Source organism: Colossoma macropomum, unplaced genomic scaffold (assembly GCF_904425465.1).
Source record: "Colossoma macropomum unplaced genomic scaffold, Colossoma_macropomum, whole genome shotgun sequence".
Lineage (NCBI taxonomy): Eukaryota > Metazoa > Chordata > Actinopteri > Characiformes > Serrasalmidae > Colossoma > Colossoma macropomum.
This window is the reverse complement of record NW_023494796.1, coordinates 14640329-14653121: the sequence shown is the minus strand read 5'-3', so window position 1 is coordinate 14653121 and position 12793 is coordinate 14640329. Positions and strand designations below refer to the sequence as shown.

Here is a 12793-nt window from a genome sequence, read left to right as displayed (position 1 = left end):
CACAGCACAGTTTAAGCTTTCTGGCTGAGGCAGTCGGGTTTTGATCTAATATCCTTTGTTACTTGATGGAGTCCATGATTCTGTGTATCTGCAAAAGTTGTCCAGGGTCTTTGAAGGAAAAAATAGCCCCACATCATCACAGATCCACCACCATACCTCACAGTGGGGATGAGGTACTTTTCTGCATGGCAGAAACCAAACCCAGCTCTGGTGGGTCTTTTCATTTAAAAAATCTCTGCTTTGCTCTCATCTGACCATGGAACACGCTCCCACTGAATGTTGCAGTAACATCTGGCTAAGTCTAGGCACTTGAGTTTGTTCTTGACAGGGTCCTTCACAGCAGAGGCTTTCTTCTTCATCCTGAAGTGTATTTGGAAAAGTAGTTTTATAAAAGAAGGCAACAACACTCTTAACGTTGAGTATAAGCTGATGTCTGAAGTTCCAAGTATCTAGGAGTTCCCTGTGTGCTCTGTTTGTGCAGGGGATAGGAATGTGAACCAGGGGGGCCTCTGGGTTTAAAGCCCCTTAATTTAAAGGTCTATTGGGAGAGGGCCTCTTACTTTCTCCCTTCTCTTAGGTCCAAATAGATGAGATCATTTTAAAAAGAACCATATGTTCTGTCTCCTGTTTCAACAACAAGAACCATATATATATGCTGTTGGTCAGTCTGTTCGGGGGAGGACATTTAGAATTGGCACGGATCCTCTCTCAGGTGCTTTATAGTGCTTGATATGATGCTGTTTTACTATGTAATAAATCTTTTGCTAGCAACTCAGTATCAGTGGAGTTTTTCTTCACAACATCTAAACACCATTGCCACTAAATAAACAACATTATTTGGTGAAGAGGATGGGATCGTGTTGTGGCTGCCTGTGTCGCCGACAGCCTCAGCGCACTAACTCCCGCTCCAGGCCGGCGATTCAGGTGAGCGCTGGTTTTTTCGTGGAGGCTGTTGAGTGGTTGCTGTCTAGCTGCACCGTAAAGACTCGGGTGTGTGTGAGCGATGCTGTGTGGATGTTTGGAGTGCTTCTCCGTTCTAAATTTGGGGGGTTTATAGCGTTGTGCACATCGCAATAAAAGGGGGGAGTATAATAGTGAAAAGTGAAAAGTAACAGTCCAGGGCCCTGGGAAATTGGATTAAGGGGAAAATAGTTTACTGGAAAAAAAGAAGTTAAAGAAAATAGAGAAGAAAAGTGAAGAGTTAAAAAGAATAGAAAAGGATGAGAGTTAAAGAGAATAAAAGAAGTTAAAGAGCATAGTGATGATATGAGTGAAAAGAGAAATAAGAAAAGGGAAGAGAATAGAGATGATATGAGTTAAAAGAGAAAAGGAGCCGCAGATTAGGACCAAAGCCCTCTGGGAGGCGGTTTTAGATGGGCCTAAAATCCGGGAAAATCACTAGGTGAATTTCTGGGTCAGTTCAAAGGAACTGGAGGTGTGGAAGGAAAGTTCAATTATAAAGTTCCCACTCGAACACTAGTTGACGAACAGTGTCTGAAGCAGCTTTTTATTGAATATTCACACCTCATAAAGGTAGCAAAAATTTAGAAGAAAAAGGGAAAGAAGGAGCGGCAGGAAAAAGCATGCTATAGGATCAGTATGAATGAGTCGACTTTCAGATTGAGTGTTGTTCTTTGTCTTCTGTGTGTTCTGAGCGCGCTGTGTGTTTCTGTGTGAGGGGAGTGGCCACCCCTTAGTGTGTGTGCGGACCTGGGGTTCTGTGAGTGTGAGTTGCTTGACTTGGCTGTGCTTCAGCTGCGTAAATGGCTTTAAGACTATATAAATGATAATTTAAAAAAAAACATATGAGCCTCTAAAGAGGACGGTTTTTAGATGGTTAAAATATCATGAACTTTCCTGGGGAACATTTTTAGATTTAAGATAAAGTTTTTATAAGGATTTATGAGCCTCATGAAGAATAAGAGGACTTTTATAAATTAATTTAAAAGCATTCATGAGCTCCCAAGAAGGACGTTTATAATTTTGGAGAGGAGTGGAGAGACCAGTGAGGATGTTTGTGTGTGTGGGTAAAGGAAAATTGAATAAGTATGTGAGGTGTTATTAGAGTAAAATAAACAGAAATGTCTATATTGATGATAACTGGGTATGCAAAGGAGGAGAACATTTGGTGTAGATAAAAATGACCTAAGTGTTGGCAGATAAAGGGGTGAATCATATTAGATTGGCTTTTGTGGGGTTAAAAAATACCTAGTGAGTTTATTTGATATTTAATTCTGATAGGTTTCTTCCTTTATCCACCTATGGGGTGTGTGAGAATTGGGGAAGAGAAAGAGGGAGGAAAAAAAAATAAATAAATAAAGATAGAGAGAAGAAGAAACAAGGAAAGAGAAGAATAACAGAAAGAGGGATAAAAAGAGAATGAGGAGAGAAGGAGAGAGAGACAAGGAGAGAGAAAAAGAGAGAAAAGTGCATGTGGAGAGAGAGAGAGAGAGAGAGAGGAAGCAGCAGGCCAGTGCTGACACAGAGGGAGGTCTGATGATTGAGGAGGCACAGGGGTCAGCTCATGTTGCAAGGGAGAAGTTAGGAGAAAGATTACAGAGGAAGGTAGAGAAGAGAGGAGATGTTGAAGGGTCAAGAGAGCCAGAAGAAAAGGTGATACAGACACCTGGTATGACATCTTTGAACTTTAAAGAAGGAGTAAATACAACTCAGAAACCTAAGCTAAAAATAGAGCTTAGTGTGAATAGTAGTAAGGAGATTTTGGAAGCTAGAGAACAGAAGGGGGAAGAGCATGATGCAGATTAATCTGTGACAGCTCAGAGGACTATTTTAGACGAGGAAGAGGGGTTTTTGACTTTGACTGGACACGAGAGGACATGACTGACTAGTAGGGTGTATTACAGAAGAGAGAAACTAAGTGGAAGGCATATGGATTTGATTTCTAGGAGTTACAAATCGCAGACCCAAGGGCAGACAAAAACAATCCAAAAGGGTTGAGGCAAAAACGAGTGAGTCAAAATACAGATGAATAGTCAAAAAGGGGGAAAACACAACACAGGAAATAAAAGTTCAGTAGCTTTAGAAAGAAGCAATACTTTGCACTGAACTGTTCTAAAAGCCCAGGTTTATACTGAAGCTGGTGAGAGGTCACAGGTGTAATAGATCAGTACTCAGGAGTCATGTGATCTCCCAGAGGATTCTGGAAGATGGAGTCCAGGGAAACCGCTGAGCCATAGGGATGCATGACAATCAGTAGGAAAATATGATAACAGCAATCCCTGATCAGTTGGAAGGAAACAAAGGGGGTTTGTGGTGATAAGGCATATATATGTCTACCGTATGGGTGGATAGGATGCTGTTATATGGCAATGTTGAAGCTGCCATATGAGGTTTTTACTGTCCAGAAGGGAAAAGTTTCTGATGAGGTTCAATCAGAGGCTATTTCTGGAAGTAGGAAGAAAAGGGAACTAGCACAATTTCATAATCTGGAGTCCTATCATCGGAGGATAAGTCTAGGAGAGAAGGATTATTTCCATGGTATGGGGTGACATTTTTGGGCAGATCACACAGATAATATTACCTACACCCTACAGGGTTTTGCAAAGGAGACTATAAGAGGTTTTGAATACTTGTCAAATACTCAAAAGAGTCACAGACTGACGATGCTGAAACATGACATGGCTCTTGATTATCTTTTGGCCAAACAAGGGGGCCTATGTGTGGCTCTGAACTTAACTGGTGATGCTTGTTATACTTTGATTCCTGAGAGTACTGATAAGATGACTAGTGTCATAGATGCATTGAAGCATATAAGGGGGGTGTTTGGCCCAGCGGAAGGAGCTGGATGGTCGGTAAATGCTTGGTTGCAGGAGAAATTAGGACCATTGGGAGCAGTGTTGGTTCAGATTATGGTAGCAGTTCTTATATCATTGAGTGTTTCTGTACATGGGTGTTAACTTTTGCAAAGGCAATGATATTGAGAGGGGTTGGAGTTGTGATGCCTGGAGATCAGGTTCAGATGCCATTATTATATAGGACTGACACAGACGATGACGAAGAAGTGGTGATAGAAGGAGAACTGATGGAGAAATATCCATTCTGAATATCTACTCTTATTATAATCCTAACATTTATTTCTTTTACTATTTAGGGTATTCAGTAGTCTCTTACTATAGAGTGGGATGATAGCAGGGGGAAATGAAAAAGGGGATTTATAACTTGGAATAAGGTGAATGTATGACACTGTGAATTTCACATTTACTTATAAGGTGTTAACCCATATGTGATGTTTCACTTTGCATCTGTTGTTTTTGCAAAAGATACTGGTTGGTGGTTTTCTTTCTTTTCTTCAAGAACAATGTTGGGGGAAGACCACTGCAAGAGTGGCTGGATCTTTGGGGACCCTGATGTTCATGGACAATAAGATGGGACTGAAGGACTTTAAATAAGGACACAGTGATACGATGCCCAAGAGTCAACACATCATCGACACTACACTGAGAGTCGACGCTGCTGAGGAGCTGCAGTGTGATACATTTTTATGTCTTCATATATATTTGCATAGTATGGGATTTAGTATATTATATGGTAAGGGGGTTTAAATTGATTGAAGACTGATGGTTTCTGTTAGGGGGTAAGTACATTGGGACCTCAGATGTTTTTTTCTTTTTTCGGATGCTTAGGGATAAGGGTGTTAGGCAGGGAAAGGTCCATTGGAAGGTCCGATGGGTCGACCAGCCTGAATGTGGACATTGGTTTGATTTTATTTTCTGAGGTTTCCATATGTATTTGCTTAAGTCATATCCATATACAATTTGTCAGAATACCTCCTTTTTGAAGTGGTCTGGAGTACTTTATGTGGTCGCCTAAGGCAGAGGGACCGTGAGAGAATTTTTCCTGTCTAGATTGTTAGAGGGACATTTCAGGAATGATAGCTGCCTGACAGGTTTTTTCGCTCTCACACTCCAGAAAGTTGTTGCATTGCTAAGGTTATGCTATAAGAAGAAGGGTTATTTTGTTATAACTACAAATATGTAGGTGCTACTTTTTTGGGTTTTTCGAGACTTTGAGTAAGTCTCGAAGGGAGGAATGAAGTGTATTTGGAAAAGTAGTTTTATAAAAGAAGGCAACAACACTCTTAACGTTGAGTATAAGCTGATGTCTGAAGTATCTAGGAGTTCCCTGTGTGCTCTGTTTGTGCAGGGGATAGGAATGTGAACCAGGGGGGCCTCTGGGTTTAAAGCCCCTTAATTTAAAGGTCTATTGGGAGAGGGCCTCTTACTTTCTCCCTTCTCTTAGGTCCAAATAGATGAGATCATTTTAAAAAGAACCATATGTTCTGTCTCCTGTTTCAACAACAAGAACCATATATATATGCTGTTGGTCAGTCTGTTCGGGGGAGGACATTTAGAATTGGCACGGATCCTCTCTCAGGTGCTTTATAGTGCTTGATATGATGCTGTTTTACTATGTAATAAATCTTTTGCTAGCAACTCAGTATCAGCGGAGTTTTTCTTCACAACATCTAAACACCATCGCCACTAAATAAACAACAATCCTCCATCTTCTCCATCCTCATCACTGTGCAGGGCGTCCTCTTCCCAAAGATCTTAACATCTCCAGTTGTTAATCTCCAGTTCTTAATTATTGACCTGATACTCCATTGAAGAAGTAGTCATGTCTGACCATTTAAGTCTTCGTAATCAGTCAGGTGAACTTTAAAACATAAAATTGAATGCAAATATAATTCAGTTAGACTTAGCCAACAGTTGTGGCCCACTTTTGAGAAAAAGGTCTTTAATAATAAGATACACACACACACACACACATATATATATATATATATGTGTGTGTGTGTGTGTGTGTAAATATGATATATATATGTATATATATATATATATATATATATATATATATATATACTACACACTACTGTTTAAAAGAATCACTTTTTTAATTAATGAACTAATTTGTTGAATGTACATGTGTACATTTTTTTTAGCATGTTGCTACTACACTACTCTGACTTACAGATGGCAGTAGAGGGCAGTATGGAAGTCAGTCTGCCTTAAGGATGCTGTTGTAAAATACAAGCTGCAGTAGAATAACACTAAAGGGCAGTTAGGAAGCCGGGCTGGGCTGTTGTGTTTGTGTTACAGTTGAATGAGGCTTGTGCGTAGTCTGCGTCAGGTATGGAACAAGCAGAGCTGTATATATATATTAAAGGTTTTGATCTTGTTATCTTGATCCCATGTTTATTACATTTTTGAGTTTAGATCTTCTGCTGTAGTGAAAACTGATCATCTGGTGGGCATTTTGGATCTAAGTACATTTGAAAAAGGTTTGTTTTCAGTTGGATGGGTCATACACTATATTTCCAAAAGTATGTGGACACCTGACCAGCATGCATCTATGAGCTTATTGGACATCGCAATCCGAAACCATGGGCATTAATATGGAGTTACAGTCAGCCTAGACATGTTTTGTGTCCGAACTGTGCTTGTTTAGTTTTGTGCTGGAGCTATGAGACTAATATTGTTTGAATCATAAAAACTGGGGCCCGACTGCTAAACTGGTTGGCTGGTAAAATCTATTGATATTGAGGTCCTGTGAATTTATAAAGCACAGACACTTATCAGTTAAAGACTGATAAGTTGAGAATCACTATCTACTAATGTTTATCACAACTGAATATATAAATATTACTTTTATTCATTAATAGCTGCACCCCTTTATACAGTTTTTTTAGTTTTTTCTAGTTTGAACCAACCTTTACTTTTCTCAGTGGATGCTGAGAAAATGGGGGTAGCTGCTAAACACATGCTCTGGATGTTGACCAGAGAACTGCAGCAGCTGGATCGGCAAATCAGGACTTGCCTGGGGTGGGAGACCGAGCCCCACAAGTGGAAAATGCATTTCGAAGCAGCCTGGGAAGCCCTGTATACGGCGGTTTCACATCTGGTGGCAACTTTCACTTGTCCAGACGCAGCACTACATTCACAGCTAACACCAGGATTCCCCAACTTCATGACCACACCAGAGCAAGTCTGGGAACGCCAGCATGGCCAGGGAAAGAGAAGGTCTTCACCAACTTCTCCTTTGGCAGACTTTGCCTCCAGTAACCAGTTCAAAGCCCTCAGCTGTCCACTTGCTCTAGCGCCTTGGAGAATGACTCAGGACAGTGTTCTAATAATCGGACATTCCATCGTCAGACATCTGAAAGCAGCTGGCTCTAGAGGTAATGCTGCTATCTCGTTTTCCAGGCGCCCGGGTCTTGAATATTTCCAGGCAGTTTCCCGCTGCTCTGAGCAAATACGAGGACATTGGCACTGTGGTCGTTCAAGTGGGAATGAATGACGCAAGGAGCATTTTGGATTACTTCTACACACCGTTAAGAAGAGGACTGAGGCCAGGATCATCATCTCGGGACCTCTGTCCACCTACTGGAGTGGATGCAAGGTGTTGCAGCAGGCTCTGCACAGTTCACTGTTGGCTCCAAGGCTGGTGTGAGAACAATGGCATTGGCTATGTGAGCAACTGGAGTGCTTTCTGGGAGTGACCGGCCTTCTACTGCAGGGATGGATTACACCCAATCTGCCATAGGTCTATCATTAGAGAAGGTACTATACCAGGCCTGACTGGACATAATGGCAATAAACAACAGACAGGTAAGTAGTAAACACAATGGAGGTATTGATTATGACATATTGTCTGTGATTGGTTTACTCAATGTAAGGTCACTAAATAACAAAACGCTTCTGATTTGAGATCTTATCAGAGAGCATAAGCTTGAATTTGTTTCTGTCAGAAATGTGGCAAAGTGAAAATGGCACAAAACTTGAAGCTGCTCTTGAAAGCTACAGCTTTATGCATACAGTAAGACTGGGCAGGCGAGGAGGAGGAGTGGCATGTATTTATGATAGTGACTAAGTGGAAAAATACCACTATTGGTGAATTTATGTCTTAAATCAACATTTTAGTGATACTTTTATGTTACTAATTGTGATATATAGACCTCCCAAGAGAAATTAATGTCAGTTGTATCCACAAGCTATGATAAAATTCTTCTTTCTGGGGACTTTAACTTACATAGTGATAGCCCATCAGGCAGTAATGCATTAGAATTCATTAGAATTCTAAAGACATTTGATTTGAAGGAGGATCTGGTAATCACAAGAAATTTTAACACAAACGTGTCCCTAATCTCTGATGTTTTCTTATCAGATCATTTCTGTATTTCCTTTCGAATCAATTTAGAAGTAAGAAAGAAAGTGCCTGAATATTTTAAAAAGTGTTACATTGACTCAAACAGAAGTTTAAAAACATTTGCAACAGTTCATCGCATACAGTTCTGACTCCCTCCTGTAATGATCTGGTCTCTTATCTAAATGCTAGATTTAGGGAAACTCGACATTTATCTTGACATCATTTTGGTGGGTTTTAAAAAAGTATATTAAGTTAATCAACCACTAAACTTAAGAATGAAGCTGAAATTTGAACAGTCCCAACCTCCCACATTGATCAGGTCTCAAAACTGTGATATACGTTGTAGTCGCTCCTGTTGAGAGAAGGCCGTTGCCCAGCCCATATGTATCATTCACAGTCAACATCAGTGGTTAATGTACTCAGTTTATTACCAATATAAGGGATGTGCGTTTAAGCCAAACATGGCACAGATTGTGCAGTTCACATTGCATTACTCACTGTAGTTCTGCTATGGTAGGAAATAGGAATGGCCTGTGACTTGTTTGTTGTAGCCTATAAAGGTAAGCAAGTTTTAAAATGTGTATGAGCAGAAGTTACACTTGCATATCTTATCGCTATCCATTTACCTTTTTGATTTCATTTTGTTATCATATACAACGTATTAAAAAATGTTAATACTCTGAAAACATTTGTGAGTTTGTGCAAGCTGTGCAAGTTATGGAAATAAGATGCACACTCAAATGAAATAATTTCACTTTATTATTTTATTGAAATCATTTATAGTTTCTCATCCAGGCATTTCTTAGGTTAAGTAAAAAGCTTTTCGTTCTTCATAGCAGTGATAAACATTTGTTTAAAACAGTGTCGTCTAGTGACAAATACATATTTTCAAATTGTTGAAGGCAAGACATCAGCGGATAACATAAAAAACGTGGTTTAAAGCTGTATTATTTTGTATTATGGATAAAAAGACCTTAGACTGTTTTTGAAATACATTTTGGTATGTACACAGTGGCAGTGCTGAGCCTCCTGCAGCAAAACACACAACTTCGCTCCTCTCCAATTTAGTCACAACCAACTCAAACTGAACTGAAGAAAACAGCAGAAAAAGTTATTTAAAAAATCTCTCAATAGAAAATACAAACAGCATTCTTTCTCTGCCAATTTATAGTAAAAACATCATGAAAAATACAGATAATAGTTAAAAGAAAATCATGACTGGCTTTAACATGCACTTTTTAGCAACAATGGAAATCTATTCCTCTTGAAAATGAAAATTATTAATGTGCAGTTTCCTATTGTGGTTGTGTTGTAACAATAAAATTTGTGGTAGTCAGTGGATCCTGGCTGCCAGTGGACACTGAGCCACAATGGAAAGGAAGATGATGACAATGTTCCACAGGTGATAATAACTGTGTTGGGTAAGAGAACACACAGAGAACTAGAAAGGACTAATTTGAATAACAATTTTACATAATGATTTATTTACTTCTACTGTTAAAACAATGGACAATTAAGGGACATCAACAAAAAGTTCGACTATGGTAGAGAATTGTCCACTGTCTTTGCTGGGGGTTTCCTTAGACTACAACATACCATTCTCAGCGTTTTCCATACAGCTTCAGTGTGCCGAAAGTTAAGATGTGCTGTAAAATTAAAACATTGAAAAGCAAATCCAAAATGAATGGGTTCCTAATAGGGATATATCGATACCAATGCAGGTATCGAGTATGGGCCCAATACAGTGCTCACTGGATCAGCTCTATTTCGACTCCCCCAGACGGGACTAACATCGGTTTGTTTGTGACGATGCTGCCTGTGCCACGGTAATCTGCTGCTCTCCTAGCCATTTTGACCATTCTTCATCCCATTCAGCCCTCTGTCCCTGGGAGCCATGTCCTTTTGCCATCGCTGGCTTTTTGGGGCCTTAAATTTGAAGCAAGTGATTTTCATCCAATGTTATAACTGAACGACCATGCTGTTGCCAACAGGATACTCCATGCCAAGTGACTAGAGCATCTTCCAACTGCCTCCTTCATCACACCCATCAACTCAGCAACTGCCCTCTAACAGCCATTCCTGCTCCATGTTTATTTTGTTCAGGAGAATTCAGTCTGCTTTACTCTCATCCAGCCCCTTTGCCTGCCAAGTTTAACACAATCTACACAATCCAGTGTCGACCAGAGGAGGATGGGTTCCCCTGTCGAGTCCTGGTTCCTCACGATATTTTTTTCCTCACTAGGAAATTTTCCTTGCCACTGTCACCCTCAGCTTGCTCATCAGGGCTTCAGACCTGGATGTCTGTTAAGCAGCATGTCACCATGCCACCATCAAGATATGACACTGAATCTAATTTATCTGCTCCATTTTTCTTCTCATCTCATTCTTCTCTTTTCTTCCTAGGCTAAACTTCTCCACCAAGCCCTGTTAACCCTAGCGCACTCTGTCTAACTCAGATACCCCAATGCAAGACCATCTGAACAACACCTGATTCTGAATCCAGCTCCTCCATATTCCACTGGCATACACTCGTACCAGATTCTCTACCCAAGCTGCTATAGTTCTTGTCACCTCAGAATCAGCTGTTGCAGGAGAGAGATTTCTGGACCTCTGTCCTTTCTCATCATGTGAAAATCACACAGTCCTAGCCTTCAACAGACCTCAACTCCAGCCCCAGTTCTCAGAGTTCTCCCTCACCCTCAATCAGTCTTCCCTCATATTACCACCACATGTTGAAGGCACAGTCTGAAATCGCATATAGTGCCTTATGTATGTTCATGAAAGAAAGTTTCAGCATAAATGGCTATAAACATATTACATTTTGATTTATAGCTCCATTTATTCCTTTTTGAGGACTCACATGTGGGTCCACTCATATTTTTGTTATAATGGGAGAGATAGGAAGTGGCTAGGTTCCCCATAAACTGACCCTGTCCACACAACGGGAGCTCTAAAATGCATGTGTTTGAGTCATAAAATGAGGGGAAACAGTTTTCAAACACTGTTGAATTAATCAGAATTACACTGTTTAATGTGTAATTTCATAAGACAGCATAGAAAAAATGTCCATGCTGCAGCGGGCCGTGTGTGTATATGGGGCTGTGTGTGTTTACTGGGGCTAGTAGTTAAAATGCCAGGCTCGAAAGCTTGTCAGACAGTAACTGAGGGCTCAGGGCTTAGCAAAGACTTAAGTCCTTGAATAAAAGCATCCAGATAGATTTAAAAAGTTGAATGTTATTTTTGCACTCAACTCTCTACTTAAATCCCTATCTTGTTCAAAATATTGTTAAGGGCAATGCTGTACTAATAGGCTAGCAGTGTGAAATATTACAATATATGATTCCAATATTTTTAACATGGAAAAATCATTTTTTTACTGTTCACTCTCATGTAGACTAAATTACAGACTTTTCTCACAGATTCCAACTAAAAGGTAACCACAGGGATAATCAGCCCAGGTTGACGCATGTTCAGATCCAGCACCTCTATAGCCAGTCATAGCACAGTCCTCATTTTCATAATTATTGGGTTCCCCTGTCCACCAGAACCTGAAACACAGAGAATCAGATTATCTTCACTATTGCATTTCTAGAACTTCTTAGAATAAGTGAATAACTGCATCATGAGCAGAGATCAGTTCAGTGGTCTCTTACTTAGTGGCCAGTGCTGAGCCATCCACCCATTTCCAGACCCCCTCTGTGTCAGTGTCTGTCAGACCAATCCAAGCTTCAGTTCTGCCAGATGCTTTAGTGATGAACTCCTGACATGGTGCAGTATAGAATAATGTGAATATATACAGCTGAAGAGTAGTATCTCTCTCTCTCTCTCTCTCTCTCTCTCTCTCTCTCTCTCTCTCTCTCTCTCACCTGTTCTTCTCTGCTGTTTATGATCACCAGGTCTGCTCCTCTCTCTCTGCAGTCCTGTCTGCTCTCACTCCAGCTCTTCTTCTCAGTAGAGATGTGGTAGAAACTATTTTGGAAACACCTCTGTTTTTGCTCTTTAATAGAGAAAATCATGCATTAGTAGATCAGTTCAATTAAATGGAACTTCCATCTGATTCTTCAGATTTTCTGGATAATTCAGTCATTGAGAAGTTAATGCTCCATCTTTATGAATGTTACCGAGTCAGAAGTATTCACAGTGGTGGTGACAGGAGCTATTCATTCAAAGTGTTTACTGCCTCTAAAAGCTACATCGCAGAAAGCTGTTATATGAAATGGTTGTAAATATGCTGCTTGATGTCTGAGACACTATTTAACAATAGATTTGATATTAGCTTTGGATCTAAGACATTTTTAGTAGTGCCTTGTAAGGCAAAAGAATACCAGAAGAAAAATGTCCCAGATTTACCACTGTTTTACTCTTATCAAGAGTATATATATAATCTGACACTTTGGACAGCAAAAAATGGCAATATTTGTGTTGGAGAGAGTGTGACCTGTTTCTTCTCACTCCCTTACAAAGAAAACCAAGTGGGTATGTTTGTGTACAATGAACCACAATTTCACATTAAACCACTATGAATGACTTTGTTTACATCTTAATGACTGAATTATGCAGATTTTGATAAATCAGTTTAAGTGAATTATAAATATCCACTCACACATAGTGTAATTAGGTTTTCCTC

General features: G+C 39.9%; 1 protein-coding gene across 1 annotated transcript in view; it reads right to left on the bottom strand.

Annotated features, from left to right (window-relative positions):
• Window positions 1-11290: 11290 nt before the first annotated feature.
• Window positions 11291-12793, bottom strand: part of LOC118816803 (C-type lectin domain family 4 member F-like) — a 31382-nt gene continuing 29879 nt past the window's right edge. The window contains exons 9-11 of the mRNA XM_036583398.1: window positions 12033-12163; window positions 11820-11926; window positions 11291-11714 (exon numbers count right to left, since the gene is read on the bottom strand). Coding sequence (XP_036439291.1) covers window positions 11567-11714; window positions 11820-11926; window positions 12033-12163 — 386 coding nt within the window. The 3' untranslated portion in view covers window positions 11291-11566. The remainder of the gene's footprint in view (window positions 11715-11819; window positions 11927-12032; window positions 12164-12793) is intronic.